The sequence below is a fragment of the Microcaecilia unicolor genome, chromosome 6 (assembly GCF_901765095.1).
Source record: "Microcaecilia unicolor chromosome 6, aMicUni1.1, whole genome shotgun sequence".
Lineage (NCBI taxonomy): Eukaryota > Metazoa > Chordata > Amphibia > Gymnophiona > Siphonopidae > Microcaecilia > Microcaecilia unicolor.
The window spans coordinates 22,467,154-22,484,085 of record NC_044036.1 but is presented as its reverse complement, the minus strand read 5'-3'; the positions used below and the strand labels follow the sequence as shown (position 1 = coordinate 22,484,085).

The following is a 16,932-nucleotide window of genomic DNA, read 5'->3' as shown; positions in this document are numbered from 1 at the left end:
TGGGGGAACAAGGACAAAAACAAAATGACTAAAGACCGTGTGCAACAAAAGGAGATAAGGGGTGGGGAACATGTACAGTATTACATGATGGACAATTTGTGGAAGGAAAGGCATCAGAGAAATATGTCTTACATGCTGTCATTACAGACCTGTGAGGGGTCAAGATTGTCATGGCCGTGGGCTGTGCCCTCTGCGGCCTGATTCAGTGTCTTTCCCACACTGTTGCCTCTGCTGCCAGTTTCCCTGTTTGACTGTGCTCAAGGCTCACTCTGATGTTTCCAGTATTCTAGTGTCCATTCTGGTGCTCCTACTGCCTCTTTCAGTGGGTTACAAGACTTGTTCAGGGCACCAGAGATTGCGACGTCACTAGTGAGGGCTCTTATAAGGAACCATGGGACTCTCATCGCTTGCCTTTGCAGCACAGGTCTCCTAGTGGTGTCTGGCATGTGTGTTGTATTCCAGCCTTGCCTCAGCCTGTTCCTGCCTCATCTCCAGTCCTGCCTTTGTTTGTTCCTGTGGCTCAACCTTGCTCAGCTTGTCTTGCCTTGTGTCCAGTCCTCTCCCTGCCCCACTTCCTGCCATCCAGTTCCAGTCCTGCCTCCAAGCTTCAGTCCTGCCTTCAAGCTCCAGTCCTGCCTTCCAGCTCCAGTCCTGCCTTCCAGCTCCAGCCCTGTCTTCCAAGGTCTAGCCTTATCTTCTGTTTCTTTTTGTCTAGACTCTGGTTTCATACTGTACCTTGTCCTGTGCCTTGCCTGGGTGACTTGTCTGCCACCAGTCGGGACCCGGCTAACCTTCGTATGTGACCAGGTAGTGCCAACTCGGCTGTTACCCAAGGGGCTCACCTTTTCTAGATTGTGACAAAGATGGATGGAAAGGCGATCAAAAGTATAGAGCCTGATGGGGGAGTTGAATTTAGAAATAGAAGGTTCTCTTCTAAGGTAAGAGGGGAGACTATTTCCATAGGACAGGGGCTGAAATGCTAAAAGCAGCGTAGCATGAAATTAAGGTTTTTAAATGGGACATTGAAACATGTTTCCTCTTTGCTTCTTTGGGTCTCCGTCTTGGTAAAAATCAACATAAGGTATATGAAGTACTAATTTTTATCATGCAGTGCTGCTTTGAAGGTCTAAAACAAGTAAGAAGGCAATTTTCTAATTGCATTGGAACAAATCTGCAGATGCATTTTATCTGTAGTCTTGGCACCCATGTCCAAAGTAAAGGGCCCAAGTACTTTCGCCTTGAACTTTTTTCTGTGCAGGAAGCTGCTTTTGCATGGAGAATAACGCATGCAATTTGAAATACAATTTATGATTGTTATTTCTCCCCCTAGAAATACCGTCACTAAATCTAAACGTTTTGCATACTTTTTGCTGCTCGAAGGAAGGTGATTTTCAGATAATCACTTTATATGTATGAATTGTTGTTTACCCAGGAAAAGGGCTTTTGAAGTTGGGCTCCTCATTTCATTGAATAGCTCCCGGAAGGGCATTACAGATATTAAATCACTGCTCAATAGCACTTTAAAGTAGATCCATATTACAAGCAATAGTATCACAATGTCAAAAAGCATTGTGTGTATGATAACTTGTATTTATGAGCAGTATCCATGTAAATAAACCTAAACTTATGTCTAGAAGCTTCTACAGTAGTGCTCTATATGTAACTTTTGTTATCCTTTATTGTGTTATATAACATATCCCATCATTTTGTTCTCATTATAGAACAGTAGTTTCCATTAGGACAAAGAAAACTAGTCTTCTGAGCTGTTTCTCTGGGAATATATAATAGCAGCAACCTTAGCAAGTAAACTTCTAAAGCAACCAGATGTTTCTTTCCACCTGCAGCCATAATATTGATTGAAATGACTTGCATGTCTAGAGATGGAGAGCATCTGTAATTATGAATTTGCATTTACCCAAAACAGGTGAAATGCATGACTAGATTATAAATTCATTTTGCACATTTTTTTCAAACATTTGCCAAAATAGGACTTTGTTCGTATATATGTAATTGTTGCCTGTTTTCCTGTTCTTTTAGACTTCCTGCTCCTGCTGGTATATGATACAGGCAACTACATTTGCAAGTACCTGGGTTTTTCCTCCTATTTTGTATTGCTCGCTCTCTCTCTCTAATCTATCCCAGTCTTCACAGCACTGTTCTGACTAGGAGCCACAGATCATACAAATCTGGTATGTGTTTACTCCTAGGGCCCACGTGCTCAAAACTCCGGCCTGTTTGGAACAGTGCCAGAAAAATACTGCCAGATCAGCGCTGCAAAGGAACTCCCTAACGCTCAATGCTAATGAATTGCAAATATAGGCACGCTCATGCGTGAGCATTAGGGAGTCGGCTGAAGGTAGTGTCTGGCGCATGCACTCAAGAGTTAGGTATCAAGCACATTTCTTGAGCGCATGCCCAGTCAACTGGGGAGAGGAGTGGGGGAAGGAGGTCTGAAGCACTATCTGTCTTTTGTTGGGTTTAGCAAGGAGCAGGGTAGGTCGGGACTTCACTCCTGCATCTGACTGTATCTGATGTATCTATTTGCTCTGAACCCCATCCAAAGACCTGAGATATACCATTATAGGTAGAGGTAAACAGCCCCCCTCACAGAGGAAACTCACTGCCGGCCCTACCATGTAAAATAAAATCAATATACTCCCTTTCCACATGTAAGCATTTACATGAACTATCAACCCAAGAAAAATGTCAGGAAGTATTTTTTCACGAAGAGAGTGGTGGATGCTTGGAATGCCCTCCCGTGGGAGGTGGTGGAGATGAAAACGGTAACGGAATTCATACATGCGTGGGATAAACATAAAGGAATCCTGCTCGGAAGAAAGGGATCCCCAGAAGCTTAGCCAAGATTGGGAGGCAGAGCTGGTGGTGGGAGGCGGGCTGGTGGTTGGGAGGCGGGCTAGTGCTGGGCAGACTTATAAGGTCTGTGCCCTGACAATGGCAGATACAAATCAGGTAAGGTATACACAAAAAGTAGCACATGTGAAATTATCTTGTTGGGCAGACTGGATGGACCGTGATCCCCAGAAGCTTAGCCAAGATGGGAGGCAGAGCCGGTGGTGGGAGGCGGGGTTGGTGGTTAGGAGGCGGGGCTAGTGCTGGGCAGACTTATACGGTCTGTGCCCTGACAATGGCAGATACAATCAAGGTAAGGTATACACAAAAAGTAGCACACGTGAAATTATCTTGTTGGGCAGACTGGATGGACCGTGCAGGTCTTTTTCTGCCGTCATCTACTATGTTACTATATGTAACTGTGTCCCTAGCAAATATGGGATGTAGGAAGAGCTTTAGGTGAGTTGACCTGAAAGTTCTTTAGAGGGGGAGAAGGAAGGGGCAGAGCTAGATCAAGGGTACGTGTCCTAATAGTCAAGTGCCCACCCCCACCTTGCTTCACCAACCCCAAATTTGCTTGCAGCTCCCCACCATTTTCCCTCTTCTTCTTTAAAATGTGCACTGCGAGCACATTTAAAATGCATGCTGATGGAGGTAATGAAACACATATGGGGGCAAAGGACGGCCGAGCTGCTTCGCAAACTCTAATGCCAACTCCAAGCTGGTGTAGGGTTCTCAGCAGCAAGAATACCCTTGTTTGGCACGCTGTCTGCTGAGGCATTGGTAGGAATAGGAAATGACCTCATCAGCATACATTGCATGTTCATTGCGCTGTGAGCCAATGAGCTCATTGGTTCACACGCTCGTCGCCTCTCTGCATTCTGTGGTAGCAAATCCAGGTACTAGTCCAACACTAATGGCCTCTAGTGCCCACATTTGCTTTGGAGCATCGGGGACTAGGTTTTTACTGTTGCATGATAGCTGGATCTTCTGACTTCCAGGGATGCTGTACCTGTGCAGCATCCCTGGATGAAGCCAGGCTTGAGAATTAAACCTAGATCTCCTGACAGCAAGCAGCACTACCACTAAGTCATCATATTAGCCTGAATTAAACATTACCAGGGAAAGGTGATCAAAAATAGCAAGGTTTTAATAGATTTGGGTGAAAATAACCATATTTTAGAAAATAGCATTCCTCCAGTTACTTCCTTGAAATTGCTGGAAGTTATTGCAGACTCTTCATTAACAGTGTTGTATGTTGTGAAAGGTATACTATAAATTAAGACTGATTCAACAATCAAGATCTACCTGACACGGAGTTTATGGCCAGTAGTCCAGGTCATGATATTATCAACAGCTATCTTGGATTGCCTGATAATTGGTACATTGCTTTCATGCCACATGAATGGGGTGGAATTTATTTAAAAGGTCAAACTCCAAAACTTGAACGAATGGGAGCCACAATAGACAAGTACACTCAAATGCTCAACACTCATCAAAAATGACCTCAATGACTATTCATTTCACTTGAGCATACAGCCCATGACTTGTTTTAATCTTCATCAGTCACAAATTTTGGAATCCATTTTTAAATCTATAACTGCACTTGTATCTATATAAGTTACTTCATATCATTAGCTACTTTAATGCTTTATAAAGAACTAGTTAAAAAAGCCTGTTTCTCAAAGAAATGAAACAGGCACTAGCAAGGTTTCCTTGGGATGTGTATGTTTGAGAGCGTGTGTGTGAGAGTGACTGTGTGAGAGAGAGAAAGTGAATGTGTGAGTGTGTGTGTGACAGAGTGAGACTGGGTGTGAGTGTGTCTGTGAGAGAGAGAGTGTGTGTGTGATTGAGAGTGTGTGCCAGGGGCCCCCCTCCCTTCCAGTTCAGTGTCCCCCCTCCCTCAGTGTTCCAGGGTCATCGTCCCCCCTCCCTCCCTCCGAATTCCAGGGTCGTCCCCCCCTCCCTCCCTCTGAGTTCCAGGGTCATCCCCTCCCTCTGAGTTCCTCCGAGTTCCAGGTCGTCCCCCCCCCCTCCCTCTGAGTCCAGGGTCATCCCCCTCCCTCCCTCCCTCTGAGTTTCACGGTCCCCTCCCTCCATCCGAGTTTCACAGTCCCCCCTCCCCGAGTTTCAGGGCCCTCCCTACCTCCCTCCGAGTTTCAGGGTCCCCCTCCCTCCAAGGTTCAGGGTCCCACCCCTACCCACTTTAAGCAGCTAGTATAGATATGTTTTATCATGCTGGCTGTATCCATGCTAACAGCAATTGTACAGTGAAACCTGCTCTAGCTACTTAACACAGCTTAGTAAAGCACCCCCTTTGTTTTACTGTATATATTTATATTTATATGATTGCTTGGAACATGTATATAGAGGCAGAATAGAAATGATGGCATTCAGTTCAGTTAAATACCATCTAATATGGAAACCTGCCACAAATAAAGCCTCCCACTGTGTATGGGATTATAATGTGGTACTACTACGGTAGCTTCTGAAAGTTCTTTGAGCCACTGGAATAATGAGCTGAAATACCTGACCTGGAAGGTCTTGTTTTAGTGATGGTCACTTTGGCATGCAGAGCCAGTGAGCTCAATTTCTTAGGGGCCCTTTTACTAAGCTTCGTAAGGCTCTACGTGGCGCCCAATGCAGGCCAAATGGAGTTACCACCCAGCTACCATGTGGCTCTTGCGGTAATTTCATTTTGGGTGCACATTGGTCATTACTGCTCGCTTATCGCGTGAGACTTTACCGGTAGTTCAATGGCGGTAGAGAGTCGCAGACCCAAAATGGACGCGTGGCAATTTTGATTTTGCCGCACGTCCATTTTTATCAAAAAGTTTTAAAAAAGGGCTTTTTTACAGGCATGCTGAAAAATGGATCAGTGTTTGCCCAAAACCCATGCTCGCACTACCGCAAGCCATTTACACTACCGCAAGCTTAGTAAAAGGACCCCTTAGTGACTGATCAAGTCTTTGTGAAGATTTTCAACAATATGGTAGCTCTCTGCATACATACTCATTTCCTGTCTAAGGTAGCTTAGAGCTTCTACCTTAGCCAATCAATTGTTCTACTAATGTTTTTTTCCTGGCCACATGCTCATGATGGCGAACACGCTTTACACTGGATTATAAAAGATCCTTAGCCTTCTATCTTGGAGCAGACTTGATCATCTAAAAAGTCCTTCCAGCTTTGTTTTCTTTTGACCTCATAAACTTGGATTTGCTAGTCAAGCACACCCTATCTACACGGTTAGCAGATTGCTTCTCTTTTACATATGCTTGGACAAACTCAGATTCTTGCTTGCATAATGAGACAGGCCAGGGTCTTTTTTTTTTCAGTTTAAATTATTATGTTGTTATTGTTTTGTTTGTTTTATTTATGAAGGATGTTCAACTGAGAATCAAACCAGGTTTCATTTCAGGATAAGCCAAAATATGCAAGTCAGCAGAGTTGGTTTGATGGCATGCAGTCAAAAAGATGTTGTGAGTATGTATACACCATATCCTGGACACCATCTGTGTCTTTTAACCAGAATTTACACACACTTGAACATAAACCATTTCATCTTCATACTTAGCAGGACAGGAACAGATATACAAATTGACAGTAAACACACTTATTTATTGCCCAATACCTCTCATTCCTTGACACTCCTCCCTGACACTATCAAGTATTTATATTAGTGGCATGCAGTTTTTTGGCATTTTATACATTTCAGTATTGCTATTGTATCTGTACTTCAGTTATTTTTAGACGGGCAGCAACACTCACAAGCGCAGAGACTGAATAGGCTACCTATAGCAGCAAAGACTCAGATGGGCGTACTCTAAACTAGTTATCATTTTAATTTTTTTTTTTGAGGTTCTGCTGAAGATACATTCTGCTGTCTCATGGTAAAACATATGCCACGTGGAGGGCCGGACTAACTAGATGGCCATCCATCTATATAGCCGACGGCGAAAAGCGTGGCAGAACCGTAATTATCGAAAAAGATAACCGGCTATCTTTGTTTCGATTATACGGTTGGAGCCGGCCAAATGTCAGCATTTAGGCCGGCTTTAGAGATGGCCGGGTTCTGTTTTGGCCATAATGGAAACCGGGGCCCGGCGATCGCAAACCTGACCAAATGCAAGGCATTTGGTCATGGGAGGAGCCAGCATTCGTAGTGCACTGGCCCCCCTGACATGCCAGGACACCAACTGGGCACCCTAGGGGTCAGTGCGGTGGACTTCAGAAAACGCTCCCACATGCATAGCTCCCTTACTTTGGGTGATGAGCCCCCAACCCCCCCCCAAAAAAAAAACCCAGTACCCACAAATGTACAACAATACCATAGCTCTTAGGGGTGAAGGGGGCAACTACATGTGGGTACAGTGCTTTTTGGAGGTCTCCCATTTACCAGCACAGTGTTACAGGTGGGGGGGCCTGGGTCCGCCTGCCTTAAGTGCACTGCGGTACCCACTAAAAGTGCTCCAGGCCTCTAGGACCTGCTGCTGCTGTATAACCTTGGCACACCAGTTGACACCTGAAGACTAATCTCTTTGAAAAAAGTCCTTTATTTGAATAAGCACGTTTACTCACAGTTAACTGCAGATCAGAGGTTGTGCCCCACTGGCAAAGAGTCTCCCTGTACTGAGATTAGCAGTAGGTCAGAGCTGGCAGAATGCTGTACAATGCCCTCTTTCAGCCATATTCAAGGTAATAACTAAGTTCTCTAACGTAGGTAACGCATGAAAGGGATCTAAAACTAGGCTTACAGAAATGGCCACCACCTCATGGACTACCGGAAACAAAACAGGGCACACTGTGACCCAGTTAGCAGGGGGAAAAGCACCATGGGAGTATGAGCCTACCAACTACCAACAGCGTGAGCATTTAACAGAAGCTACTGCAATCACGTAGCCCAATACCCTACACCCACCACAATGCATTGCTGATGTACTCTGCAGTGCGCATAACAGAAAAGGTGTCACACTCACCCGAGAGCCACATCACACCAGGGAAAGGCTGTCAGAGGATGGAACACATTCTGCTTTCATGGAGGTGGGTATGGCATTTGAGGCTGGCATACAGGCTGGCAAAATATGTTTATAATTGTGTTTTTTAGGGTGGGAAGGGGTTGGTGACCACTGGGGGAGTACGGGTAGGTCATCCCGATTCCTTCTGGTGGTCATCTGGTGAGTTGGGGCACCTTTTTGAGGCTTGGTCGTGAAAATAGAAGGACCAAGTAAACCTGGCGAAATACTGATTAACGCCGCTTTTTTTTTCCATTATCCTTGAAAGCCGGCCATCTGGTAGCCACGCCCATGCCCGCCCGCCCATGTCCCGCCTTCGCTATGCCACCGATACACCCCCTTGAACTTTGCTGGCTTGGCGACGGGAAAGTGGTGATGGTGTCAAAAAAAGGGGATTTCGATTATACCGATTTGGCCGCTTTGAGAGATCGCCGGCCATCTCCCGAGTTATGTCAGAAGATGGCCGGCGATCACTTTTGAAAATAAGCCTGATAGTATTACATCTGAAGCATCATAAATATATATGTTCTTTAACTGGTTTTCACAAGGGAAAGTAAAGAAAACTTCTAATTGCAATTTACTAGCTGAGCAGGTCTGTTTATGAAATGCATGAGGAGGTTCTTCTGTGTTAAGCCTGAAGTGGTACCCTGATCATTCTTGTTATGTTAGTCATCTTGATTATCTGTGTTAAATTATTCCTGAGCTTTATTGCTAAATTTCTAGTTACAAACCCTTTTAACCAGCTACCTGGTATAACATTTTCATTTCTATTCACTTCAAATATGTTCCTTGCCTTATCTCCCTCTCTTCCCTTTGGCCAGCAGATATTTCTTTATTAATTATGCTTATTCCCCCTCCCTTGCATTATTGCCTAACTGTAAGTAATACTGTTTTTGTAGAGTGTTGTTGACTTAACTTAGCTGTGATTTTCCCCCCATATACACAAAGTTGGGGGGAGATCATTGATAAATTAGGTCATATAGAGGTAATTTTATAAAGTTTTTTTCCTCATGTAAGCAATAGGTATATTGAAAGAGTGAGATTACTTTTACCATATCTGAATGTAGGCATTCAGGGAGGTGTAGTTGGGCAGAACAGTGACAGAGTTCAAATGTATTATATAAAAAAGCATTTATACAAGTATACGGTACACACTTGAATTTACATAGCAGGTGTACATATGTGCATGGACATTTGAGCATTGTTAGGGATGGTTCTGAGAGTCTAATAGACATAGCAGTGCAAAAATAAGTACCTTTTTGAAATTCTTAAATAGGCACACTGTTGCGAAGTTATTTCCTACAAGGGCAATTTTCAGAGGGGTTCTAGACACCTAATCAGTCTGGTGACTAGCTCCTTTGTTTAAAAATTGCATAGAACAGCTAAACACCTAAATATAGATATTCCAAGAGACATAGCTTGACTGATGGAGAAAACTATGGGGGTCTTTTACTAAAACGTAGTTTGAGTTATCTGCAGCAGGGCCCATTTATTCCCGTGGGTCCTACGGCAGTAACTCAAGCTAAGCTTTAGTAAAAGACCCCCTATGTGTAGATAGTAAATATTCCAATGCACCACATAGCTGCTCCCCCCTCCCCGCCCCCTTGCATGTTATGTGACTGATTGACTCTGCAATATCTGGACATTTGAAAAACTCAGAGGTTGATATTCAGTGTGGTTTAAATAGACAGGAGAGACTGTTGCCCGCTTAAACCATGCAGAGTGAGCCTGGAGCCAATATTCCAGTGGCACTTCTGTGAGTTTTATTCTGACTACTCCTTGGTGTCTGAGGAGGCACCAGAGGTCTTCTTGAAAGAAGAGTCCCGTCTCCTGTCCACATAAAAAGAGAAAGTCACCTCCAAAGGAACTCTTCTTTTTTGACTTGTCAGGGAGATGGCCAAGCCTGTCTCACATGACTGAGACTAAGAATGAGCCCAGGGCCAAAACGTTGGGCATCCTTCAGTTTTAATGCCCCCCAATTGAAGCTGTAGCAGTGGCTGTGCACAGAATTCTTAAACTGGTAGAGATGAAGCAGTTGGAGACCTCCCTCACTGTACAGCAGGTGAACAAGATGGTCAACTCTATGCATAGGGCCCAGAAAGTTCCAGGATTTGAAGAGCTGCAGCTTACAGAGTGACACAGTAACCAAGATGTCCTGTGCAGCCTCAACTGCTGCAGGAAGTCTCGGCAGCCATTATGAAGAAGTGGCAGTAGCGGGCAGAGCAGGAGCAGCGGGCAGGAAAGAGTGAGGTTCTTTCCTGCCCCTGAAGAGGCCACTGGACCGCCAGGGCTCCTCAAGGTAGGCCCAAGGAGGGCCCACTGAGGATCGGGGGCAGCAAAAACAAGGGGGATCAAGAAGCTGGGACATATGTTTCAACTAGGGTTACCATATGTCCGGATTTACCCGGACATGTCCTCTTTTTGAGGGCATGTCCGGGCAACCGGGAAGGTTTTACCAATCTGCCCATTTGTACGGATTTCTGACAAACGGGCAGGCTGGTGGGCGGGCCATCCTATAGGACGGGCCGCCCGCCAGCCTGCCCGTTTGTCCAGAAATCCGGACAAACGGGCAGATTGCTAGCCTCCCCTCCCCTTACTTACTAGTGTCCTGGTGGTCCAGTGACCTCTTCCGCCTTCGGGCAGGAAAGAGCCCTGCATACAGTGGTGGAAATAAGTATTTGATCCCTTGCTGATTTTGTAAGTTTGCCCACTGACAAAGACATGAGCAGCCCATAATTGAAGGGTAGGTTATTGGTAACAGTGAGAGATAGCACATCACAAATTAAATCCGGAAAATCACATTGTGGAAAGTATATGAATTTATTTGCATTCTGCAGAGGGAAATAAGTATTTGATCCCCCCCCCCCCATCCTTCCTGTTGCTGATCCTCAGCACCGATTCAAAATGACCGCCGAGAGTTGAAGTGACCTCGCGAGACTTCAAATGTCAGTGGCCATTTTGAATCAGCGCAGAGGATCAGCAACAGGAAGGATGCATGCAGGGCAGCGCTCCGGGCAGGAAAGAGGGGGCTCTTTCCTGCCCTGAAGACGTGCTGCAGTTGAAACGCTATGCAACGTGTTCCAATAATTACCTGAGACCCTGAAGAAGCAGCGAAACGCTGGCCAACGTCGGCTTAGGGTAACAAACAGGGAACAGCGTAGCATGAAGCAGCAGTAATATAGAACGCCAAGCAATAAGCTAAGTGTATTGTATTAGATATTGAGTATGTTCTAGGAAATTAACACGTTATTTTCATAAAATCCTTTATTTCAAAAAATCTATGTTAACAGAATCTATCAGACAATTGCGGTCCACTAAGAATTTCTGGGGCTGCATATATGGGGTTTTTGCCTATGATGAAGAGAAGACTAATTGGTCTGTTTTAGCTCCGACAGATGGATATTTGATCTGGGAGCTCTTTGAGGCTTTTCCCCATTACTATTGTAGTTTTGTACTGAGTGGAAGTATTTGCATGTAGAATTTGAGGTCACTAGACCACCAGGGCAGTAGTAAGGTAAGAGGAGGGGGTGACAGGGTGTGTGACAGGGGGAGGGGAAAATGTGACGGGCGGAGCAAGGGTGTGAAAGGGGGCGGGGTGTGAAAGGGGGCAGGGTGAGTGGGAAAGGGGGTGGGGCGGGTGTGGTGGAGGCAGGGCATGTGTCCTCCTTTTGGGGGGACAAAATATAGTAACCCTAGTTTCAACAAATACTTAAATGGTGGGGCCAGAGAAAGGTGAGCACATTACTACACCCACAGCAGAAAAATGGCAGTACACCAAACTAGCACACCAGCAGTTTGCTTCAGCCCCCAAGCAGAAGATTTATTTAAAACATTAAAAAAGCATTTAAATTTAACTTCTGCTCTGGAGGCCTTAATACACAGCACTAATGACTAATGAGTCATAAGCATGCTATGGGCCCGATTCACAATGGCATTTTTTCCATTCTATATCTGGCCCAATGTATGCCGGCATGTTAGTATTTAAGATGCTGGCACACGAGTTAAATTGTGGGGTTTTTTTTAACATAACATGTTCATTGTACTGTGTCTTTGCTATATCAGCACCGGTAACTGGCGTCTGCTCTGATAGCAACACAACTTCCTACTTGTACTAGTCCTGACTTCTTAGCCATTGCATCCTGTATACTTCATGCTGGATGTATTAAATAGTTGCAGCCTGAAAGATATTTGCGCATGTGACTAGAAGTAATATTTCATTTTACATTTTGAAACTGCAATATCTGTTTCCAGTTACTATATAAACTAAGAAACATACTCAGTTGGGTCTCGCACAGTAGTTAACAGAGCCAGAAGGGGGTAAGGCAGCAGTGTTTGGTGTCCAAACATAATACAAACTCATAGGAGTTACATAATTGTGGGCAATTTTGTATTGTATTCAATTCTAGTCACTGCATCTCAGAAAAGATACAGTGGAACTGGAAAAGGTACAGAGAAAGATAACCAAATGATTAAGGGGAAGGAACTCTTCTCATATGAGGAAAGGCTAAAGAGGTTAGGGCTCTTCAGCTCGGCATGGCTTAATGAGACAAAGTTAGCGTGGGTTCAGCCAGGGAAGTCTTGCCTCACTAATTTGCTTCATTTCTTTGAAGGCTTGAAGAAACATGCCGATAAAGGTGAGCCGGTTGATGTAGTGTATCTAGATTTTTAGAAAGCTTTTGACAAAGTTCCTCATTTGACACTCCTTAGAAAATGAAACAGTCATAAGATAGGAGGCAATGTTCTGATGTGCATTAGGAATTAGTTGATGGGTAGAAAACAGAGACCAGAGTTAAATGGCCATTTTTCTTAATGGAGGAGGGTGAATAGTAGAGTGCTGCAGGAATCTGTACTGGGACCAGTGCTATTTAACATATTTATATTTTTATATTTCAATGATTTTTATTGGTTATTACAACACTAGCAAAATTGGAAGCCATTCCAATAACAATTCCAATAAACAGTTTTCAATTTGCTGTATACACTCATACTAGTTTACCTCTACAGATCTTCATTTTTATGCTTTTACCCCCCCTCCCCCCCCTCCCCCCCCCCCCCCCCCCCCACTCTCACTCCACAGAACAGCCGAACATTTATTTCTTTTAACTACTGAGTCACATATTTATGATCTGGAAATTGGAATGACGAGTGAGGTGATTAAATTTGCAGATGACGCAAAACTGTTCAAAGTTGTTAAAACACATATAGACTGTGAAAAATTGCAGGAAGAACTTAGGAAATAGGAAGACGGGCAGCCAATGGCAGATGAAATTTAATATGGACAAATGCAAAGTGTTGCACATTGGGAAGAAAATCCAAATCATAGTTACCTGATGCTAGTGTCCACCTTGGAAGTCAACACCCAAGAAAAAGATCTAGGCGTCATTGTAGACAATACGCTGAAATCTTCTGTCCAGTGTGTGGTGGCGGCCAAAAAATCAAACAGAATACTAGGAATTATTAGGAAAAGGATGGTAGATAAGACCAAGAATATTATAATGCCTCTGCATCGCTACATGGTGTGACCTCACTTTGAGTATTGTGTTCAATTCTGATCGATATATATCTCAAAAAAGAGCTACTAAAATGATAAAGGAGATGGAATTTCTCTAATATGAGGAAAGGCTAAAGAGGTTAGGGCTCTTCAGCTTGGAAAAGAGGTGGCTTTGGGGGAATATGATTGAGGTCTACAAAATCCTAAGTGGTGTAAATTGGTAAAAGTGAATCAATTATTTACTCTTTCAAAAAGTACAAAGACCAGGGGACATGGTTGCATGGGAATACTTTTAAAACAAATATGAGGAAATATTTTTTCACTAACCAAATGGTTAAGCTCTGGAACTCGTTGCCAGAGGATGTGGTAACAGCAGTCAACATATCTGGGTTTAAAAAGCTTTGGACCAGGAAAAGTGTATAGTCTGCTGTTGAGATAGACATGGGGCAAACCACTGCTTGCCCTGAGATTGGTAGCATGGAATGTTGCTACTATTTGGGTTTCTGCCATATACTTGTGACCTAGATTAGCCTCTGTTGGAAACAGGATACTGGGCTTCATGGACCATTCGTCTGACCCAGTATAGCTATTCTTATGTGATGTTCTTATGTTGGTTATGCACTATGATAATTTAGGGGTCTTTTTACAAAGGCACGCTAACGTTTTTAGTGCACGTTAAAAATAAGCATGTGCTAAACGTTATAGACGCCATATATTTCTATGGGCGTCTCTAGCATTTAGCACACTAAAAACACTAGCGTGCCTTTGTAAAGGACCTCCTTAGTGAATACCGCTGTAGGGTGGTGTTTCTGTAGATAAGAATATGCAAACGTTACCAGCAGTGGTTAACAGCCATATGCTATTGGCCATAAGAACATGTGTTCACACCCTCCTTCCATAGTGATATTTAAAAGAATGTGAATTTGCTTGTTAAAACTGCTCCAGGCAATGTAACAACATGGCTTTTCCAACAATTGTCTGATAAACAAACCTCTGTGTTGCAGCCCAGCAACCTCTCCCCTAAATGTGTCCCTTTATAATTCATGCTCCAGCTATTAACATTGTCAGAAATGTAAACATGATCAATACTCCTGCACAGTCCTTTTAAGTCTTTCCCATCTGTAGACTCCTTCTAGTTAACAGTGGGACAGGAGTGAGCCCCAGTTTCTTCTATCCCTCTGGTACTATCATCTGTTCTCAGGAGATATGTCTTCTGAGGCATCTATTTGTGGTTGTGGTGCTGCTGGATTAGCTGGTCAGCAAATGGTTTGGTATGGCGAAGGGGATATTTGAGAATATTATATGAGCATGAGTTGGTACAGCCAGTGTTCAGAGAGACCCTCTAATTTGGGCTCCCCTTTGCCTCGTATGTGGCAGCCTCATTCAAGTTGGTGCCATTTTCAATGTTAGAACCACAGGGGCAAGAGTGACTGGAGATCACTATTGCCTCATTATCATGGGGATACTTAAATATAGGGGTTTGAGGAAAGGTGTGAACCAGTAGCATGGATGAATGGTTTGCATTTTGAATGAGAGGGAATGTTATGAGCCAGGTTTTGGCTTGCAAATGTACAATGGTTAAGGGACGTGTTGTGGAAGTGAGGAGGGACTTTTGGAAATAGGGGTAAGTAGGGGTTTGGGGGCATTTAACATAGGTTAAGATGTTTAAATTGAACTACATATACTACCAGCAATTAAGGCATAAGTACCTAAGCCGCATTGAGCCTGCCATGAGTGGGAAAGCGCGGGGTACAAATAAAAACAAACAAACACATCATATCTTAATTATAACTGAATTTCATGCAGCAATTAGTTAAAAAGGCATGCAAATCTAAAATGTCTTTCTATTTATCAGATCTTGTTTGTTTTTCCTGGTTTTTTTTTCAGAGAGTAATTTTCAACATTGTCAACTTCAGTAAAACCAAAAGTTTATATAGAGATGGCATGGCTCCTATGGTAAAATCCACCAGCAGGCCAAAGTGGTGAGTTACAGTGTACACCCCTTTTTTATTCTTGGAAGTAATACTGTTGAATATACGGTATCTGACCTAGCTGAAAATATATTCTCCGTGTATTAGATATACTAAGAAACCAAACGTTTGCTATACTAATATTTTGCTCTGTTGGCTGAACGGATTTTTGTGCTACATTTCGTGGTTGAATACTGAATTCTACTATATATTATCTTCATTATGATATGGTAGAAATAATCTTCGCTGTACATTGACTGCTGATGCTTCTGCTCGGTATAATATCCTATGGAAATTGTAAGGCCTGGAGCCAAACCCTTTAAAGTAACTTTAATAAAAAATACTGCTAATGATATATTTTCAATAAAATAAACTAACATGCAGAGGGCCAGATTCAGTAAATGGCGCTGTACTGTAAAATATAGAACAGCGCCTAGTAAGGATTCCCACACCCAACTTTGGGCATGAGGACCTATGCCAGATAAAACCTGGTATAAATTCTGGCATTCAAGCTGGATGAAGATCCCAGAATTCTATAACACTGTGCTCATCTTTTGAGAATGGCCCTGACCCTCCCATGCCCCTCCTATGGCTATTCCCCCTTTGGGTTTGCTTGCTATTGGAACTGGGCGTCCAGGCTTATAGATGTGCACACAACCTCTAATTGGTGCCAATTAGCATCAATAATTGATTGAGTCCAACTTTGATGTTAATTGGCTCGTTAATCAATCAGGTTGTGTGTGCATATCTGGATTGCGCCCAAATTCGTACACGGATATTTGTGCACCATTTGTAAAATCCAGGGGCGAATGGCTAAGATCTTAGGCCTCCGAGAAGCCAATTTCCAATCTTTTTGTGGTGCTTGCAAAGTATCCAGGGGCCTGAAAGCTCTTTTTCAAAGCAATACTCCTCTTTAAAGTAGGAGTTACATAGGTTTCAGAATGAAATTCTCACACTTGCATTTTTTAGCCTGACTTATCTCCATTCCCAATTGGAAACAACACAAAATGAAAAAAAACTAGTGGGTCACTAATCAGCCTGTGGCAGTCAGCATGTTTTTTTTTTTTTTTTTAGAACACCGGCCACTGTAGGCTTTTTATATCTAGATATTCCACACCAGGCCATACCCGGATGCTGGCATTTAACATCTGGGTATAATGCGACTGCTGGCAGTTATCTGGTTACTCATGATATTCAGACAGATACCAGGAGAATTTCCCAGATAAAGTTTTGATAAAGTTACTCGGTTTATGGACTGAATAGTGCTGTTCAGACTGCTACTGTAGCAATTTTTAAATAAAATACATCCTGTATTTTATCAATCAATAACATAGGGCCCCTTTTACTAAGCCGCGTTAGGCTCTACGTGCGCCCAATGTGCGCCAAAATGAACTTACTGCCCAACTACCACGTGCCTCTTGCGGTAATTTCATTTTTGGTGCGCGTCAGAAAAATATTTTTTTTATTTTCAGACGCACGTAGCGGACACGTGCCAAGTGGCATCTGACGTGTATAGGCCTACAGAATTGCAAGCCACTTTTTACTGTGGCTTAGTAAAAGGAACCCATAGCCTTTGCATGGCATACTTTACATTAATATGTACGAGACA

At 43.4% G+C, this 16,932-nt stretch overlaps 1 protein-coding gene across 1 annotated transcript in view; it reads left to right on the top strand.

Moving 5' to 3' along the window:
- Window positions 1–16,932, top strand: part of AGBL4 (ATP/GTP binding protein like 4) — a 2,274,308-nt gene that overhangs the window by 508,127 nt on the left and 1,749,249 nt on the right. Inside the window, exon 4 of the mRNA XM_030206027.1 lies at window positions 15,241–15,335. Within this exon, the coding sequence (XP_030061887.1) occupies window positions 15,241–15,335 (95 nt within the window). The remainder of the gene's footprint in view (window positions 1–15,240; window positions 15,336–16,932) is intronic.